The 20,557-nt window shown below is 37.9% G+C and overlaps 3 protein-coding genes across 5 annotated transcripts; 2 read left to right on the top strand and 1 right to left on the bottom strand.

Annotated features, from left to right (window-relative positions):
• Positions 1-309: 309 nt before the first annotated feature.
• Positions 310-2,741, top strand: LOC137939538 (protein DETOXIFICATION 48-like). The gene is made up of 3 exons (XM_068784821.1): positions 310-331; positions 776-981; positions 1,344-2,741. The coding sequence occupies exons 1-3, from the start codon at positions 310-312 to the stop codon at positions 2,739-2,741; spliced, it is 1,626 nt and encodes a 541-aa protein (XP_068640922.1).
• A 10,925-nt stretch (positions 2,742-13,666) lies between these two features.
• On the top strand, positions 13,667-16,874 carry LOC137967166 (uncharacterized). Of its 3 annotated transcripts, none has more exons than XM_068813646.1 (8): positions 13,667-13,827; positions 13,942-14,312; positions 14,844-15,071; positions 15,157-15,271; positions 15,371-15,511; positions 15,604-15,731; positions 15,824-15,959; positions 16,158-16,874. In XM_068813646.1, exons 2-8 carry the CDS (start codon positions 13,969-13,971, stop codon positions 16,395-16,397), a joined length of 1,332 nt encoding a protein of 443 aa, XP_068669747.1. In that variant the 5' UTR covers positions 13,667-13,827; positions 13,942-13,968; the 3' UTR covers positions 16,398-16,874. The 3 variants fall into 3 exon arrangements, with proteins under 3 accessions (XP_068669747.1, XP_068669739.1, XP_068669756.1); XM_068813655.1 differs by having other exon boundaries at positions 13,682-13,827; positions 13,928-14,028; positions 14,112-14,312; positions 15,157-15,511; XM_068813638.1 differs by having other exon boundaries at positions 15,157-15,511.
• Positions 16,875-18,213: 1,339 nt separating this feature from the next.
• On the bottom strand, positions 18,214-20,547 carry LOC137967186 (U-box domain-containing protein 4-like). Its single transcript, XM_068813667.1, has 2 exons — positions 19,071-20,547; positions 18,214-18,738 (listed from the first exon to the last, which is right to left on the bottom strand). Exons 1-2 carry the CDS (start codon positions 20,352-20,354, stop codon positions 18,676-18,678), a joined length of 1,347 nt encoding a protein of 448 aa, XP_068669768.1. The 5' UTR covers positions 20,355-20,547; the 3' UTR covers positions 18,214-18,675.
• Positions 20,548-20,557: the final 10 nt, after the last annotated feature.

Here is a 20,557-nt window from a genome sequence, read left to right on the forward strand (position 1 = left end):
AACTGGGAAAGGATGAACGACCCAGAACTGGATATGCTATATTTTTAGAGAAAAGGAAGACAATAACGAAGAATATTAGTCAGATCGCGAAGAACATTCTGGATCTTTCTCTCTATACTTCGTGGACCTCTTTGTATGGACCGGATAGCTATAATTCTTCTGAAAATCAGTGAAATTTCTCGAGATTAATGCATTGACGAAGACTGGTTACAGAGCTTTCTCTTACGCCGAGTATTAAATTTTACTCCATAGAAGGGAACAAGTTTCAGTAGACTCGGCGATTCAAGTGAAGTTCATGGAACAATGCAGATGGCGATTGTTTCAAAGGACTGTGCGTTCCTCTCTTTAAAATAACCAAGAAGAATCATGTCTCTAACTTGGATATCTTCTATTTCATGCATCAAGATTGACAAATCCCATTGCCACCGTCGTATACTATGTTTCCTTTGCCACCTTGATGCTGAAACATATTATATGGCCGCCGTTTCTGATCATTCTGAGCATTCGTAGTTTAAGAAAAAAGAATCGAAACCGAAAGCCTATCATGAGTGTCTAGTTAGTAATGATCTTCCAGCGTTCTCAGTAGTAAACCTAGTCAGCTTTCTTATCCTTTCTTCGAAAATTTCGCAGCCTCTTCCAAGATGAAAGATCTTGCTAGCTAATAATCCATCACTAATTCTTTGTCTCAATCCCTGCTTGTAGATAAACTCTTGTCCCTAGCTCTAACTCTTTCTACCGTCCCTTTGGCCTTCTTTCTTTGTTTGTTCACTCTCAGTCTGTCCGTCTCTCCCCCTCTACTGTGTTTTGAACAGTGACAAGAACTCCTCCCCTCGTATTGGGATCGACCATTCATTGGGTTCCCTCCATCTCTCCGTCGTCGAATTGTTTGTAAGCTGTTTCCTTGCTTTGCATACACCGGACTGGATCTTCGTCGCTCCTTATATAAACCAGAGAAGTTTGAACGGCCTTCCCTCCCTTCCTGCAATTGACTGGTAATTCTATCTCACTGGCAATTGCAGCCACACCCATGTGTTTGCTTTCCGTCCTTTTTCCCTCCGAAGATGTGTCGACTGATCATGGCTCAGATAAGAATCGCTTGGGTAGCAATGGCGATTTCAGAAAATTCTTACTGGTTAAATCACCGGAAATTCCTCTTCTTCAACCATTACTTTGGAGGGGAGACGGTACCCAAGACCTCCCAGCAGCACCATATGAGGTACAGCAGTCATTTTGGATGGACTTGAACTGATTACTTTAATGGCACTGTAGATCTACTGTGTTATCTAAGGAGACAGATGGGTATTAATGGACTTCCTTGCTTGTGTTGGTTTTCCTCTTGTTAGATTGTGGAAGAGATGAAAGCTCTCTCCAGAATTTCGGCACCAACAATTGTCACCGGACTCCTCATCTACGTTCGGAACCTCGTGTCGATGCTCTTCCTTGGGCGACTGGGTGAAGTGGAGCTCGCTGCAGGCGCCCTGGCCATCGGCTTTGCCAACATCACAGGCTACTCGGTCATCTTCGGCCTGGCCATGGGCATGGAACCCATATGCGGCCAGGCTTACGGAGCCCAAAGATTCACTCTCCTAGGTCTCACGCTACAGAGAACCGTCCTGATCCTCCTCTTGATCTCTCTCCCCATCTCCTTCCTCTGGCTCAACGCAGAGCAGATACTCCTGTACATGGGCCAAGACCAAACCATGACAACGGTAGCCAGGACTTATCTTCTTTACTGCATACCTGATCTGGTCCTCCAGTCCGTCTTCCACCCGCTGAGGATCTACTTGCGAACACAGAACATAACACGACCAATTGCCATTTGCTCCATTGTAGCTTCTCTGCTCCACACACCTCTTAATTACCTGTTTGTACTAGCTCTAGACATGGGTATCAGAGGGGTGAGCACAGCCATTGTCGCCTCAAATCTCATTCTTGTTCTGCTCTTGTCGTCTTATATTTACTTCACTGGAGTGCACAAAAAGACATGGATCCCCCTCTCCGGTGATTGCGTCAGAGAGTGGCCATCTTTTCTAGCTCTGGCCATACCCAGCTGCATTTCCATATGCTTGGAGTGGTGGTGGTACGAGTTGATGATCTTGCTCTGCGGCCTGTTCGACAACCCTGAGGAGACCATCTCCGCCATTGGCATCTTGATTCAAATAACATCTCTGGTTTACGTCTTCCCATGCTCGTTGAGCTTCGGCGTGTCCACAAGGGTGGCTCAAGAGTTGGGGGCAGGGCGGGCACGTGGAGCTCGATTAGCCGCCGTGGTGGGGACATGGTGTGGGGTCCTCGTGGGGATGGTCGCGATGAGCTTCGCTGTATGGGCAAGAGGGTGGTGGGGCCTCATGTTTACCGATGGGGCCGGAGTGTTAAAGTTAACCTCGACGGCCCTAACCATAGTGGGGCTGTGTGAGTTGGGAAACTGCCCGCAGACGACGATGTGCGGGGTGTTGAGGGGCTCCGCCCGGGCTCGCCGCGGCGCCACCGTGAACTTGTGGGGCTTTTACGGTGTGGGGCTGTCCGTCGCTTTGGCTCTAGGGTTTTGGGTGGGGATGGGTTTTGTAGGGCTGTGGTTGGGTTTACTTGCAGCTCAACTGTCTTGCGCTGTCGCGCTAGGGTTACTTGTAGTTAGGACGGACTGGAATCTACAGGTTAAGAGGGCCGGAGACATGATCGGAGCCGGAGATGGGAGGTCTGGGGAAGAGGGTGATGAACAAATTAAGGCCCTTGGTCCTTAAAAACTGACCGGGAGGATCACTACTGAACAATCGAAGAATTAACCAAAATTAAATGTAACTTTCAGGGTCCAATTTTGGTCTCTAATAATGAAATTCTAAAGTCTACTTAGTAGTTGAGGAGACAAATCAAGGTCTTAGAGCCTGTGAATGGGTCTCAATATCTTGTGTGATGGTTTTATTGTTAATAATTAGAGGTGCAATTGTTAATGGCACAAGGAATGACAATGTGTGTGGTGGAATTTTTGAGATGCCGTGTGGCAAATGGAAGGTGGGTGGCTCCTCAAGAGAGGGTGAATTGAGATATATAAATTAAAATTTTAGTGATAAATAAGGATTAATACAAATTATGAAATATTCAGTCACACACCATAAAAGGGTATAAAGAATTTTTGTTCTCGATATTTCCTATTAGTAATTACCGCCCAAAAACCCTTGCTCAAGAAAATCCACTAATTGCTTGTTAGTTGAAAATTACAACTTCAAAGAGACTTCAACTCTCTTTAAGCCAAATGTAATACCCGATTACACAATTACAACTCTGCTAGTGGGCATTCTAGATTTAAGGTTCTAGAAAACATCTAAAAGAATTCAAATACAAAAAAAAAAAAAAAATACTTACACATTGAGGAGGGCGAATATGCCTTCTCCTAGTGAGATCCAAGTCTCCAATCCTTTTGAACACAAGTAAAATATGATGGAGCTAAAGTAAACTAGGATGCAAAAAATTTTAGTGACAATTTAAGTAGGATTATAAAATCAAGCTCTTTTCTTTAAAAAATCGGTTTGAGTAGAAATTTCGAGTAGAAGGCTATTAAAAGTTTTTTTTTTTTGGTTTGCAAGTAATGCTTAATCAATGTTGTAAAAGACGTTTGGTGGGTAATTTATAAGTTTTCAACCAACGTAGTCGTCGTTTAACTATTTGTAAAAAGTTGACAGACGCATTGAATGATAACTAGAAAGACATGATCGATCAATCATGTGTAACAATTATATTTTTATGACTCCTTAGGCTTGTTGATCATTCAAGGTATTGAACAATATGTTTTCATATCTTTTAGAAAATCAAGGTTGATTTGTCAATCCTATTCAATTGATCAATCATGCTTTGTAGCCCTGGTTGTACAAAAGTCAATATGATCGATTATGCTTTATGTCCCTCTATGGTATACTTCTATTTGATCAATAAAGCCAATTGTTATGATTGATCAAGCTTTATAATTCATTACGGTTGGAGTTAGTTTGATCGATCAATCCCATTGGGATGATCGATTATGCTTTATAGATCATTCTGGCGGGATTGTGGACAATCAATCAGTCTAGATCAAACTAGTTGGGTTAATCGATCATGCTTTATATTGTTTGCCAGACTACACTCTGGATTATTGATCATGACCATTAATATGATCGATCATTCCAATTTGCCAGTACTCTAAAAGGACTTCTAAGAATGATAAATTTTATCTTAAGGTGTTGTAGCAAGTTTTAATTATTAGTATGCATTGGCAAAACATAATTTTAAAAGATTTTGTCCTAAAGCTCAAAAACTACTTGTGTATCTTTCAATCGAAGGTTAGTTGACTATTCTCAAATATTGCTAGAGTTCTTGAGGCGTTTATACTTGATTCATTCTAGTCTTCTAGCTTTCAAACTTCTTGTAGGTGTTTCTTCAAGATTACTTGACACTTCGTTAATCTTGAGATCTTGAGACTAGTTCATTGGTTCATTTGCAAATACCGTTGAAATTGTCTATTGAAGGTATAACATCTTAAATGCTTAATTTACAATCATTAGTTTGATTAAATTTTGTTATCATCAAAATATTTAGAATCAATCTAGGTCAACATGGTCTTTTTGTTTAGAATATCCTATCTCCATCCTAGATAAATGACAAGAAAATAATGTAAATAAAAGGTGACAAAAATGAAAAAAAAATGAACGGAAGAGATGAAGTGAGATAATGGTGAAAGTGAGCTTAGTGCAAGAATGTTAAATGCATATTATTGAGATGAAGTGAGATAATGGTGAAAGTGAGCTTAGTGCAAGAATGTTAAATGCATATTATTTTTGTAAAACATATAGGATATGAGATTGGTCCATCTTAAAACTTCTATTCCTATTACCATAAAAAAATCCCGATTCAAGGTATAAATTCCTTTACAATATGTCCCCCTATATGAAATAACAAATATTTTTTTAGGGTTTAAATTTACATAAAATGGAAGAAAAATGAGGTGAACCATGCTCGTTTTTCTTTGAATCAAAACTAGGCCGATTGGGTAAAAAATGAGAAAGAACCTGACCAAATGATAAGTAGATAGGTAGGTTAGGTCGGATCCCTTGTGTAGATTGCACACCTGATTTGTATAGGTGGTGGGTAGTAGAGGGGAATGTGAGAAAAAAGGTGGATTTCTTGGCTGATTACCAACACAGATATGGAACTGAGTAGTAGATTGACGTGTTAGATCCGAACCCTAGCACTAGATTGACACTTGATTAAGCACTGCAGAATAGGTACCATCGGGATTGGGTTTACACATGGTTCCTGCACCGAAGTGGGATACATGAGCCAGGGTGACTAGTTGTGTAAGTGATGTTGGCTCTTCATCTACCTCTCGATAAACCATGCACCATTGATGAAAAATGGCAATTGCATCCCTTTTTGTACAAAAGAAGAGAGAAAATTATTGAATTCTTCTTTTCTTTCAAATGGTTGTTTGAGAAAAAGCAAATGACTTATTATTCCTGATGTCACCAATGACATTTTTTATATATTGATGACTTCATTTGAGTTAGGATTGGATTGCTTCAAATACGCATTTCAAATTTATTTTCTATTTGGTTCAAACTTTTTCTATCTCCCAAGAGTATATTCCACTCTTGCTTCCTAGAATTAATGTATTTATTGGTCTAAGGCCTAAGGTGTTGCATGCATGTACCATTTTATCTATTCTCCTCCAAATCCAATCTACTAATGTTGGTGCTAGTACAACTTAGTTTATTGTAGGTGATGGTGAAAATTGGTATCTCATAACAATATGGTCTATCATGCAACTTAATGTTTTGGCACCCAATAAAACTTTGAATGCAAGATAATAAATTTGATTTTTAATGAAAATAATTTTTTCTTTAAAATCATTGTTAAGGGGATTTTAGCAAAGCAATGCAAAATTGTCGTGAAAACAAAATTTGAATGACAAAACTCCATTTGTCGTAGAAACTCACTTTGAACGACCAAAGACTATCATTGTTAATGGGAGTTTAAATGGAAAAATAATTTTGTCAATAAAAGGGAGTATTTACCATTAAATTAGTCTTTTTTATTTATTTCTTCACTAAAAGTTTTTTGTTATAAAAAATTGTAATTGAAAGCCTAAGATGACTATAAATTATAACATATATAGTCGTACACCATGAACAAACAAATTTATTTTGTATTAACGTTACAAATACATTTTGACAAATAAAAGTAGAAATATATTGGATATCATGAGGCGTTGATTGACAACTCTAAAACTGACGCATGAGAAGCTTATTCTTTTTTCAATGCACCCTCTATATAGTCGTCGTTGGTATGACATGTCTCTTTGAGTTTATTTTGATGATAAAAAATACTTAATAATTTCTTTCATATTTAAATGAGCAATGTGGATAGAGAAATTACTTGGACAGAATGTTGACAATACACTCTCTCCGATCGAGTCAAATCAACTAGTTGTCGGTTGCACAATAGTTGTTTTGGAAGTCTACTATCCAACTACAACTCTATTGGATGACATAAGAAGAAATATAATTTATTTGAAGTCATGCATCGGGATGATTGGATGAGCAAGTTGCACAAAGAAAAGAGGGAAAGAGAATCTATAGAAAGACCAACCTATTCCAATTTGATTGAAAGATTTGGGAGTGAAAGTTCTCTGGCAACTTTTTTAGCACCTCAATTGGACAAACTGTTGAACAATAGTTAGGTGATTTGAAGAACATATCAAAAGCAGGATAAATAACGATCAAGATGTTGGCAACTCAATTGAATGATTTTAATGGAATTTGAAATGTAGAAATGCTTCAGCTGCTTGATTCGACCAACACAGATCACAAATAGCGTGTATGTGATTTACTATTGTCTTTAGCAACACAAACTAAAGATTTACAATATTTTTCATGATTTGTAAGATTGACTTGCCAGGTTTTTTCAAACAAACAAAATGTTACTTTCTAGGTTAAAAGACACTCAAACAACTATTTTTTTCCCCATTTTGATTGAGGCTATTTAAGTTATTTGACACCTTCCATTGTTTACCAAGCTACCTACAGTGAATTCTAAACTTCCATTGCATACTCTTGCCCTGTTACTTTCAAATTAAATTTTGATTGCCCACTAAGGAAGCATTTCATAAAAGCTAACCATTTGAGTTGTTGACTGTGAAGTTCTTTGATTACTTAGCGTTTTTCTTTATGAATTTTTATACTTATTTTAAAATAAATTGAATTGATTTCAGTTCGTATTACATTTCAACTTCTAAACTCTAGGCATAAAGTTCATACAAATCTCATTCAACTAGTATTTTGAAATTCATTGCTTGAGATTTAAATTGAGTTGTTGTTACTTGTAGTAACTTTGCATAGGAGGGTGTATCGTTAGTATAATATTTGTGTATTAATACGCTTTATGCTTAAGGAAATCAATTAGTTTGGTAACATTAATAATAACGATGACATGTAAGATAATGGTGGGGAATATAGATAGAAGAGACAATCCACTTGTAAATTATGAAAATGACTCCATTCCCTTTGAAAATAATAACCAAAGAGGAGTACAAAAAAACATCCAAAAAAGGGAAAAAATAAATCTTGCCAAAAAAGGATAAAGGAATAAATGATGAAATGCAAGAAAAGGAAATAGAAGAGGAATGACAGGGAAAAGGACGAGATAAAGATAGAAGGAAGTCAAGAAGATCACATAAAAATTCTCATTCTCCCTCTCTCTCTCTATTAGAGTGATAAGAAAGAGGAGGGGCACTCCCTCCTTTTTATTATTCTAAATAAAAAATATTCAAAAAAATAAAAATTTAAAGATAAAGTTAGTTATTTCCTTTTTTGGGACTTATTAATGTTGTTAAAACAATTTTTTATAATATTCAATTTAAAATCTGGCTAAAAAATATGCCATTTTTTCTACCACAATTCAAATATAAATTTTGGGAGAGCCATGTTTGAAAATTACCAAGAGAAATTCCAAAAAATAAGTAAATACATGCTATATTCAACTCTGAAAAGATAATCATGAGAACTTTTTCCTTCTTAATTCTTAATGATATAGTTGGGAGAAAGCTAGAAACCTTGACCAAAGGTCCTTTTTAGAGGCGGCTTCTACAGTCATACAAAACAAAAAAAACCAACAACAGAGAAATTAAATTTATTTCAATAATTTTCTGAGAAAAGTTTCTAGGCCTATCTTTTCCATACTTTTCCTATTTTAGAAATAGGAAAGTTATTTCTCTCTCTATTCCCTTTAATATTTCATGAGATAAGATAATTTGAGGTGAAATTTTGTTGGTTTCTTCTTAAGACTACTACCATTCCATGATCAAAGAGAAATTCCATAACTTATCATTATTTTTTAAACAAAAGTACAATTTAAATAAAACAAATACATAATATCAAAAGACCCATATGGCAGTGAAGAGTGCCCTTTTCTGGGTTGTTTATGCATTTTGAGAGATAGAAAATTTTCCATGTTTCATTTGAAAGATTATTATATTACCGTTTTCTCCATCATCTTCTTCTCAACTTTCACCTTTGAATCGATTTCAACACCCTTCAGACCAGGACAAACTATTCTTTTTTAACTGCTAATTCGAACAACCAAATGACCTTTTCCATGCTTAGTTTTAGAAGTTTATTACATTTTCGTCTCCTTCTCAGTTTTCACCTTTGAATCAGTTTCAACACCCTCCAGAACAGGACAAACTATTCTTTTTCAATCACTAATTTGAACAACCAAGTGACCTTTTCCATGCTTCCTTTCAGAAGGTTATTACATTATCGTCTTTAACATCGTCTTCTTGTCACCTTTCACCTTTGAATCAATTTCAACACCCTTTAGACTAGGACAAATTGTTCTTTTTTAACCTCTAATCTGAACAACCAAATTTTATTTTTGGTTAGTTTTTGCAAGAACTTCTTATAATATAGGTGATGGCGAAAATTGGTATATTGTAACAACATGAAGGTCTATCATGCAAATTAATGTTTTGGCACCCAATGAAACTTTGAATGCAAAATAATAAATTTGATTTTTAAAAATGAAATTAGATTTTTAATGAAAAATATTTTTTTATTTAAAATCATTGAGCAATGCAATGTAAAATTTTTATTAAAACAAAATTTTAACGACAAAACTCCATTTGTTGTAAAAACTCACTTTGAACGACCAAAGACTATCATTGTTAAAGGGAGTTTAAATGGAAAACTAATTTTGTCAATAAAAGGGAGTATTCACCATTAAATCTGTCTCTTTTATTTATTTCTTCACTAAAAGTTTTTTTGTGATAAAAATTGATATTGAAAACCTAAGATGACAAAAAAGTAAAACATATATAGGCATACACGAAGAACAAACAAATTTATTTAGTATTAAAGTTACAAATGCTTTATGACAAATAAAAGTAGAAATATATTGGATACCATGAGGTGTTGATTGACAACTCTAAAAATGACGCATGAGGAGCTTATTCTTTTTCAATGCACCCTATACATAGTTGTTGTTGGTATGCCATGTCTCTTTGAGCTAATTTTGATGATAACAAACATTTAAGAATTACTTTGATATTTAAATGAGCAATGTGGATAAAGAAATTACTTGGACAAAAAGTTGACAATACACCCTCTCCCATCGAGTCAAATTAACTAGTCGTTGCATGCGTAACAGTTGTTTTAGAAGTTTATTGCCCAACTAAAACTCTATTGGATGACAAAAGATGAAAAAGTTATTGTTCATCATGAGTGTGGATGAAACCTCGGTTGGATCTTGATAGTGATTTATCATGGAACCAACATGTTTTTGAGCCACATTCTTGTAGTGTTTACGTTGTCGAACCTCAAAGACCAAATGTGCGCTCCGTTTCCTTGATCCACAAAATCTAATCTCTTAGTTGGTTATTTCGTCAAACACCTTGTACGCCCAGTTTGAGCTCCTCCGTTTCCGCATTGGGTTTTTTTTTTTTTTGATTGTTTTTATATTGGTTGAAGGTGAAGCGATGAATCTATACGTTAGCATTGGAGAATCTGAGCTATTTATTATAAGCTAGGTGAGGTACTAACGTTAGGCTTGTAAATGATTTCTCCAAGAAATGACCTTTCGTGGAAAAAAACTTTTCCTAATAAATTTCACTTTTGTTAGAGTTCTTGAGGTGTTTATACTCAACTCATTCTAGTCTTCAAGTTTTCAAACTTCTTGTAGATGTTTCTTCAAGATTACTTGACACTTCATTAAGATTAAGAACTTGAGATGAGTTTATTGGTTCATTTGCAAATACCGTTGAAATTGTGTTTCTTGAAGGTATAACATCTAAAGTGCTTAATTTAAAATCATTAATTTGATTAAATTTTGTTATCATCAAAATATTTAGAATAAATCTAGGGAAACTTGGCCTATTCGTTTAGCATGTCCCATCTCCATCCTAGAAAAATGACAAGCAAATAATGTAAATAAAAGGTGATAAAAATAAAAAAAATGAACGAAAGAGATGAAGTGAGATAATGGTGAAAGTGAGCTTAATGCAAGAATTTTAAATGTATATTATCTTTGTAAAAGATATAGGATATGAGATTGGTCTATCTTACAACCTCTATTCTTACTACCATAAAAAAATCTCCGTACTAAATCAAGGTTTAAAATCCTTTTCAATTCGTCCCCCTACGTGAAATAACAAATATTTTTTTTTAAAATTAAATGATAAAGTTTACATAAAAATGGAAGAAAAATGAGGTGAATCATACTAGTTTTTCTTTGAATAAAAACTAGGCCAGTTTGGGTAAAAAATGAGAAATAACCTGACCAAATGATAAGTTGATAGGTAGGTTATGTTGAATCCCTTATGTAGATTGCACACTTGATCTACATGTCATATCCAAATCCCTAAGGTGGTATAGGTGGAGGGTAGTGGAGGCAAATGTGAGAAAAAAAGGTGGATTTCTTGACTGATTACCAACACAGATGGAACTGAGTAGTAGGTTGGATTTGAACCCTCACACTGGATTGACACTTGATTAAGCACTGTTGACTGTACCATTGTATTGGGTTTACACACGGTTCCTGCACCGAAGTCGGATGCATGAGCCAGGGTAGCTAGTTGGGCAAGTGATGCTGGCTCGTCATCTACCTCTCAATAAATCTTGCACTGATGATGAGAAATGGCAACTACGGTGTTAGTGAAGAGTTCCCTTTTTTGGGTTGCTTCTGCATTTTTGAGAGATAATTAAAAGAACTTTTTCCATGTTTCCTTTCAAATGGTTATTACATTATCGTCTTCAGCTTCGAATCAGTGTCAACACCCTTCAGACCAGGATAGATTGTTCGTTTTTTAACCGTTAATCCAAACAAGCAAATGACCTTTTCCATGCTTCCTTTCAGAAGGTTATTGCACTATCGTCTTTAGCATCGTCGCGTTGTCTGCTTTCACCTTCGAATCAGTTTCAACACCTTTCAGACTAGGGGACAAACTGTTCTTTTTTAACCACTAATTCAAACAACCAAATGACCTTTTTCATGCTTCCTTTCGTAAGGTTATTACATTATCGTCGTCTTCAGCATCGTCTCCTTCTCAGGTTTCACGTTTGTTTCGGTTTCAACACCCTTCAAACCAGGACAAACTGTTCTTTTTCAAACCATTAATTCAAACAACCGAATTCTATTTTGGGTTAGTTTTTGTAAGAGCTTCCTATAAATTCTAGGGAGCTTCTAAAGCTGAAATCACAAGCTTCCAACTAATCTCTCTCTAGCTTGAGCCCGCCCCTTCAACTTCTGAGTTTAAATGGCAAGCATTCAAATGAAGTTCTTCGTGGTGTTGGCTCTATTGCACTGCATATTCTTTATGGAATTGTCAAATGTCAATGCCAACCATGCAACATCGGAGGACATTGATGAGACCAATTCAGTATTAAATTATGGAGACCTAAATAGGGATGAGGTCCCCTCCTGTGGCCCCAAGAACAGAGATAAATGTCATGAAGGAGCCTCTTCTGGGAAGCCATATACTAGAGGTTGTGAGAAAGGGAACCGTTGCCAGAGAGATCCAAAGGGTCCAGGAAATGATGATGAGAACTTGGAGTCATTTCCTTGAGAGAAGAGTTGATAAATGTTTAAGGGTTTCATAAAATTCTTGGAACTTTTATTTGGTTTTTCATTTTAAATTTCATTTATTTATTTATTTATTTAATTATTTCAATGTAATAAAGGAAACATGAAAATAAATTCTTTTGATTATATCTCAAAAGTCGAATGTTGTATGATTTGCTTTCCCACAACGTAAAAGCTGTTGGAATGACTTGTCTTTAATATGCATACTGCGCCTTCGCTAACAGACCGGTCTTTTGGCGCAATGGTTAGTAACAAGGTACCAGAGCAGGTGGTCTCGAGTTTGAGTCCCGCTCTCCCTGTTTGTTTCTTCCCCGTCGTCCCTGTATAGGTGAAATTGTGCATTTGCATTTGTACATGGGTGTTCCCCGTGCAGGGGTGTGTTGGAATGACTTGTCTTTAATATGCATACTGTGCCTTCGCTAACAGACTGGTCTTTTGGCGCAATGGTAAGTAACAAAAGCAAACCAGGAAAATCCTGTATGATATTATATGGTACTTTTGGTTTACAAGATCATATATATGCGTATAAGATTGTGTTTGAGACTAAGGCTATGTTGAGGTTCTCCATTGTTGAGAAGATGAACGACTCCTCCCCCATCAACAACTCCATGTGATGCAAGGGAGAGTAGGAGCTCTTCCCTTTTTGTTTGTTGGAGGGAGAGGGTCCCTATCCTCTTTATCTCCCCCTATTGGTTGCATAGGAGAAGCCCTTCTAGTTGATTAAGTTAACCAGATAGTAATTGAAACCTAGTTGGTCGTTCTAGTTTGAGTATATTGTAACATACTAACGATGGATCCACCACCATGTATTTGTCGTTTGGACTGTTGTTATGTTCTACAAGTACAAACCTAGAGAACGGTGGTGGTGTGAGAATAGGATTATAAAATTTTAATGGAAATTTTGAATATTTGAAGATAATTAAAACAGTCAATACAATAAAAAAAATAAAAAAATACCTATACTTTAAAATTTGACTTTAGAGGCTGAAAAGAGGTTTTGAGAGAGGGGGGCAGATAGAGGATGAAATGTTAGGGTTTGAGAAGGAGGCGAAAGGTTGAATAGAGAAGAAGGGTGAGAGATGGCGGTCGGAAAAAAGAGAAGACGTGGCTAAGACGAAGATTGGGCGCAACATTGAGAGGAAGAGACGACAACTGAGAGGAAGGCATCGAGGGTGAGGCCGAATAGAACAACGAAAGTGTTAAATATAATTTAATGGGTAGATTGGTCATTTAACAAAGTCGATACATGTTAGTGAGAGTACATATTTAGTCTATGGTTCAATTTTTGTAGCATTTGGAGATGTAACTATGGAGATATATGGAGTTCTTGTATGAGGGGTAGAGAAGTTATTTTTTAAGGGAAGCTACTATAAACTCAATGAAGTCAATTTTTTTTAAATAGAAATTTGGTAACCATTTTGAACCAGATGATACATTACATCAATAGAGAAATTAAAATTCTCTATAAATTGAGTTTGATAACTATCACCTCTCTACTTGTTTATCGAAGTTGTGAATTGAATTTTAAATTCTGCCAGTGATAAAACTGGATATAGGATCATTCCTTTTGAAAGAAATCCAGAGAGCTGATGTGGAGGCCACAGTGGATGCCGAACCTCTGGTTTATATTCTATATATAGATGACCTGGTGGATTCTTAGGGTTTCTGGCTGGTCATTCTTGAAATACGTATTTCTTCCCAGATCCATCCATCCCAGATCCGTCCAAGGTATTTCTTGGTTTGAATAGTTCGATTGTATTTTCTTCTAAGATCTGGCCTGAATTTTCCCCGGTTGTTGATCTATGGTGTTGTTTGATTAATTATTTAGGTTGATTTTTACAGTTGTTGGAATAGATTTGACAAGAAAAGATGGGTGGAGGATTTCGAGTTCTTCATCTTGTTAGACCTTTTCTTTCGATCCTGCCTGAGGTACAATCTGCCGATAGGAGGGTTCCCTTCAGAGAGAAGGTTATCTATACCGTGATTTCGCTTTTTATCTTCCTTGTCTGCAGTCAGCTCCCTCTGTATGGCATTCATTCAACAACAGGAGCAGATCCCTTCTACTGGATGCGTGTTATCCTTGCGTCGAACCGTGGCACTGTCATGGAACTTGGAATTACCCCTATTGTGACTTCTGGGTTGGTGATGCAACTTTTGGCAGGTTCTAAAATAATTGAAGTTGACAACAGTGTTCGCGAGGATCGAGCCCTACTGTAAGTATTTTCCTATAAAGCCCGTATTCTGTTGATTTTTTTTTTTTTTTTTTTTTTTTCGGTGGGTTAGTCTGAGTAATGGCCTTTCCTGTACAATTGGGTTTTTGTAGTTGTGTAATTCGCTGATAATTCTGTAAACTTTGCCTGCTGACCGATTACTTACTGCTGGTCTGGTGGATCGTTTTGATCTGAAGCTAAATCGTCTCGAGAGCATCTTACCTAGTTGTTTATGAGATGGCCATGTGTGTGGAAGATGGTAATCTGCTCGCAAGTTGAGAAATTTGGCTTTTAGTAAAGTTGACCAGTTATTCTACATGCATGCATTTCTGCCGATCGCTTCTCTGAAATCATTGGGATTGCCCATCCTTTCTCAGAATGTATATGTATTTATATATATGTGCGACATCTTCTACATGTTTGACAAAATTCATTTGTGTCCTTGTGCGTTTACTATGGCATATTGGTGGGTTTTTAATTGGTTTGTGCTTAGATTTTCATCTAAAGGTGGCTATCATGTATCTGTTTCTATAGAAATGGTGCTCAGAAGTTACTGGGAATCCTCATTGCTGTGGGTGAGGCTGTTGCATATGTTGTTTCTGGGATGTATGGCAGCGTGGGTCAACTTGGTGTGGGAAATGCAATCCTCATAATTGTTCAGCTGTGTTTTGCTGGTTTGATTGTAATATGCTTAGATGAGCTCCTGCAGAAAGGATATGGTCTTGGATCTGGCATTTCTTTGTTTATAGCCACCAATATCTGGTTAGTTGCATACTTTCTTCTTCATTCTTTTAGTAATGTTATGTATAAATGTTGATTTTTTTCTTTATGTTGCTATATTTTGCAGTGAAAGTATCATTTGGAAAGCTTTCAGTCCCACCACAATCAACAGTGGCAGAGGAGCTGAATTTGAAGGAGCTGTTATTGCTTTGTTCCATCTTCTTATAACTCGAACTGATAAGGTTCGCGCTCTGCGCGAGGCATTCTATAGACAGAATCTTCCGAATGTGACGAACTTGCTTGCAACAGTTTTGGTCTTCCTTATTGTGATTTACTTTCAGGGATTCCGTGTTGTTTTACCAGTGAGGTCAAAGAATGCCCGTGGTCAGCAAGGCTCATATCCCATCAAACTGTTCTACACCTCTAACATGCCAATCATTCTACAGTCAGCACTTGTTTCAAATCTTTACTTTATCTCACAGGTACCTAACCTCTTGAATACTGGTTGATATTAGGACGAGAACATAATTTCTTTTTTCAAAGCAATTGCTCATGCTATTTATATCTATTGCAGTTGTTATATAGAAGGTACAGTGGAAATTTCCTCGTGAATCTACTGGGTAAATGGAAAGAATCTGAGTATTCAGGTGGTCAGTACATTCCTGTTGGCGGCCTTGCATACTACATGACAGCCCCGGCTAGGTGATTAAACCTTATTTTTCCACTTAATTCAGTTTTTTTGGAAACAGTTTCTGGTGACAGTGATACTGAAGATGCATTTCATTCTTTTTCAGCTTGGCAGATATGGCAGCTAATCCATTCCATGCACTCTTTTACGTTGTGTTTATGCTTTCTGCATGTGCACTCTTCTCAAAAACTTGGATAGAAGTGTCTGGATCCTCTGCTAAAGATGTGGCTAAGCAACTTAAGGTAGACAGTTTACTTCTTTTCAGTTTCTTCACGTTCTAGATCCTAGGATCAACATCCAACCTTTCCTGGAGAATAGATGCCATCTTGGATTTACTTTGTTTAATTGTGAAGTTAACTTCCAAATAGAAGATTAAAGATAACCCTTTGCTCATATTTAGTTGTTGGTATCAAGTCTGGTTCTTATGCTTATATGTGCAGGAACAACAAATGGTGATGCCTGGTCACAGGGAATCGAATCTGCAGAAGGAACTGAACCGTTACATTCCCACTGCAGCTGCATTTGGCGGCGTGTGTATTGGTGCATTAACTGTGCTAGCAGATTTCATGGGAGCAATTGGTTCAGGGACAGGGATCCTGCTTGCCGTGACAATCATATATCAGTACTTTGAGACATTTGAGAAGGAGAAAGCCAGTGAACTTGGGTTCTTTGGCATCTGAGAGAACAAAGCTGCTTGCTTTTGGTATTTATGTAGACTTAAAAAGAGATCCGGATAGTGGTGGTGCCAATGAGCTCTCTCTCCCTGGCAGTTTTGGTGAGCAAGCTGATCAATGGGTAAGCAAGCTGATCAATGGGTAAGCAAGGAAATCCGTTTTTGTTAACTTTAACATTGTGGAGGAGATGAAAAATCAAGGTTAAGTTAAGAGTGTCCCTGTTTTTTTTTAAACTGGAGGAGAACCTCTGTGCTGGAGAAGTTTCAAAAGTTCTGACAGACTTGTAGCAGTGTTAACCACGGAAGATTTCTGGCATAGGTTTTTCCTCATTTTCTACTCATGGAATTTGTTTCATTTTTTAGTCCTCGGCCCTTGGGGATCAAATCCCGGATTCTGATGACCTGAGACACTGTTGCCATGGTAGAGAACACTGCAGAGACTGACGACTGATTTTGAAAATTATTGTTTCTTGCCGGCTTTTTTAGTTTGGGTGATTGCGAAGTAGATCAAATATAAAGGAAACACTGTTACAGGGGGAAATGAAGGGGACAAGTCCTGTTGCTAGAACATGTCTGAGCAGTATTTTCTAAAGATAATAATAACTTGTTTATCCAATCAATATTAAGTTTGACCTTCGATTTTTGAACAAAATAGGGGAGATTGTAATGGTAGAGCCTAATAATATAGACAATCCATACAAACAAGCAAACCAACATCTGAGAGGAGACCCTAGCCCAAATTGTTTAGCGATCTTCTCTTGAAACCAAATTAGTAGATGCCAACACGAGTGTTTAAGTCATACCAAAACTATAAGAAAGAAGAAATGACCCAAACTATAGCTTTGAATAATAAAAAAATTATTTTTAAAGAAACTAGACTCAAGGATATTTATTTAGAGATAAATCTCCATATAAATTCCTGTTATTGCATACATAAAATACCTAAAAAATGAATCATTTTGTTGTCATTTGAATGTTTCCTGTTGCCCGACTTTTGCTACTTTAGATGTTGATTTCTCTTTTATTGATAAAATTCTATTTGAGTTGGAATATAGACTAAAAAGACTTTCCTTAAATATATTGTTTGTAGTATAAAAATAATATTAGTGTGGAATAAACATCAAGGGAAAAAAAATGGGCACATATATTAGAAAACACCAATTACGAAGAAAAAGAAGAACATAAACTTAAACTAACAAAAGAAAAAGGATCACATTATTTCTGTGGGTTTACCAAGTCAACTCATAGAATTTGTTTTGATACCATATTAAATTTTCAAAAAAAAAAAAAAAATTCATTGAATTGATTATAATTAAGTATAATAAATTTCTATTTATAATAGAGGAAACAAGTAGAATCATATTACAATTCAACTATTCATAACCCAATTACACCCAAAATCAAACACTCGCACATAAGTTACTAGAATACTTAAAAAATTTGTACAAGAATAGAAAATTAACATAATTAAAACTCCTCTAACTAAAACACTTTTGTGAGACTTTCTCCCATGAGATTCTCGTTAGATTTTGCGTATATATGCTCTTCAACAAAACAGATGAAGAAATCAATTTTTTGAGGTAAAATACTGGCAACAAGTGAGAGTATTTTATCAGGTATGTTTAGAGGTTTTAGTTCAACTTTTGTTGACAGTTGACACTGACTTTGATGAAGTGAATTAGATTAATAGGAATAAACACTGGTTAATGCCACTATTCTGTTGCTCACTTGATATAAAAGCATCTCAGGGGCTTTTGCCTTTCCACTTACTTTATTCCAAGTGAATCTTTAACAGCCTGCCTTGCTTAATAAACAAATGAGCAAAATCCTTCCAACTCAGTTGCTGGTACTATATTGAAAAAGAGCAGAAAAGCATTTCTGAATTACATCAAATAGCATGTCAAGTAGCAGTATCAAACAAGAGAATTTGGATCACCCAAAACAAAAACAAAAAAACACTCAGAACCCAAATCTCAACCTCCTAAATTGGCATTTCTTCAATGTCCAAGCAAACCAGTGAATTCAAGCTCTCTACACATCCTTTTTTCTAACCTTTGTTCACTACTGCTAAGGTTAGTCTACTGTCTTCCATGTTTTTTCATCGACTTCTACTATCTCTTTGGTGAACTCTTACAAACCACACTGTACAAATCACAAACCATGAAACTCCCTATTTACAGTCATGAAACACGATGAATCAGTTCAGAGAAGGGGAAAATTTCCTAAAAAACAAAATCAAACAAAAACACCAAGCTCCTTCCTTCTCTTCTTGCAATAAAATCATTTTAAGGACTCGAAGGAGATGCCTCTTGTCTATGCTCCCTCAGATACTTGAGTAGAGTCTCCGCCTGTTACAAAGAACACAGGATTAGAAATTTCTGGTAATCAGCAAAATGTTCAATTTTGATGATCAAGGAAACTTGCCAATTCAATTTTCTTCCATTTTTTCACAGTAATTCTATTTGTGCTCAGAATAAGCGTCACTTTAATGTTCTTAATTCTCAATCACAGAGGGAAAAAAGATCCGCAATTATCATCGAAAAATTCCAGAGAGAATTCTTATTTTCACTGTAAAAATCGTTTCCCACCCGGATTTTGAAGACCCAAAAAAACATAATAGTTCGAAAGCCGAGATGGGAAGATGGGGTTGGATCAGAGGCATAGAAAAGAGTATCAGTACCTTGTGCTTGGCACGGGCGGTGCCGGACTGAGACAGAGCCACAAGTGGCGGAATACCGCCCTCGCGGACGAGTAACCCCCTGTTGGTGACGCTGTCCCCGCAGAGCTGCAGCAGTGTCGAGACAGCGAACTCCTTCCCCTTCGACGACCCGTCCTCGATAGCTTCCACCAGCGCCGGAATTCCTCCCTCCGCTACCACTGCCTCCCTCCCGGCAGAGATTGCTGCCAGACTGCTCAATACAACCATAGCCTTCTCCGATAGTCCGCCCCCGCGCTCCCCCACCATCTCCACCAAAGGCGCCACTGCCCCCGCTCTCACCGCTCGCTCTTTGTTCTGTCGCGCCCCGCACAGCTTGTACAGAGTCGTCATGGCATCCTTCTTCCCTCGGTTGCTCTTCCCCATCAGCATTGCCACCAGCGGCGGCACCGCGCCGCACGCCCCGATCGACAGCCGGTTCTCCTCGATCAGCGACAGATTCATCAGCGCGCAGGCGGCATTCTGTTTCGACGCCGCAGTCCCAGTCTTCAGAGCGTAAACCAGAGGCTTGATCGCTCCGGCGTCGGTGATAAGTTCCTTGTTCCGCTCGTCCAGAGACAGATTCAGCAGCGCCGTCACCGCATGTTCCTGCGTGCACGGGTCCACCGAGCGGAGGAGCGGGACCAGCGCCGGAATCGCGCCGGAGGACCCAATAAACTCCCGATTCTCGGGCCGGTTCTTTGCCAGCAGGCGAAGCCTCGCCGCGGCCGATCTCTGGTCGGTAACGCATGGTGATTGCAGACCCTTCACGCAGATCTGAACAGTAGGGTGATGATTTTCCAAACAACCGCTCTCAAAGATCTCCAAAGTCATGTTATCCCGATGGAGGAAACCTAACCCTAACTCGGACTCGATGTCGGAGGCGCCATGATGGCTCGACTCCTCCGTTCCCGGCAGCTTCGCGAGTCGCTCCAACTCGCCGGAAATATCACTGCTGTAAGCGGAAAAATCACTGAAAGTTTGCGAAAGCTCCAGAAAATCCGTCACCTCCGGAACTGGCGACTTATGAGATCCACCGTCACCGACAGCAAGCTCAATCAGTCTGAAATCGATGACCGAATCCGTCAGGGTCTCAGAGAAATTCTGCTCCGGTGGCGCGCCGCTCTGGGAAAAGATCTTAGACCTGACAGTCCGCATGGACCGGCCGAGAGTCCGATGCACCTTGACAGTATCCCGAGCCGGAGAAGAAGATAACGCCGTCTGAGACGAAGGAAGGTGACCGGAATTGGAGTCTCTGAGCGAGACCATTTTCGAAGAAACACAGCTCGAGCTCGAATCTACCGGGAACAACAACAGAAATTTCAGTTCTGAGCCTTTGAAAAGCTAAACTAGGTTTTCGCTTCGACTCGTTCGGGGAACTCTCATGGTGGACTACAGCAAGAGAGGGTAAAGGGAAGCTCTAGAAACAAAGGTTGTTGTGTAGAGAGGAAGAGAGAGAACCTTTTCTGGTT

The sequence above is a fragment of the Aristolochia californica genome, unplaced genomic scaffold (genome assembly GCF_029961685.1).
Source record: "Aristolochia californica isolate CCGP_79_NKW_82.1479 unplaced genomic scaffold, dmAriCali1.0.hap1 SCAF_10, whole genome shotgun sequence".
NCBI classification, from domain to species: domain Eukaryota; kingdom Viridiplantae; phylum Streptophyta; class Magnoliopsida; order Piperales; family Aristolochiaceae; genus Aristolochia; species Aristolochia californica.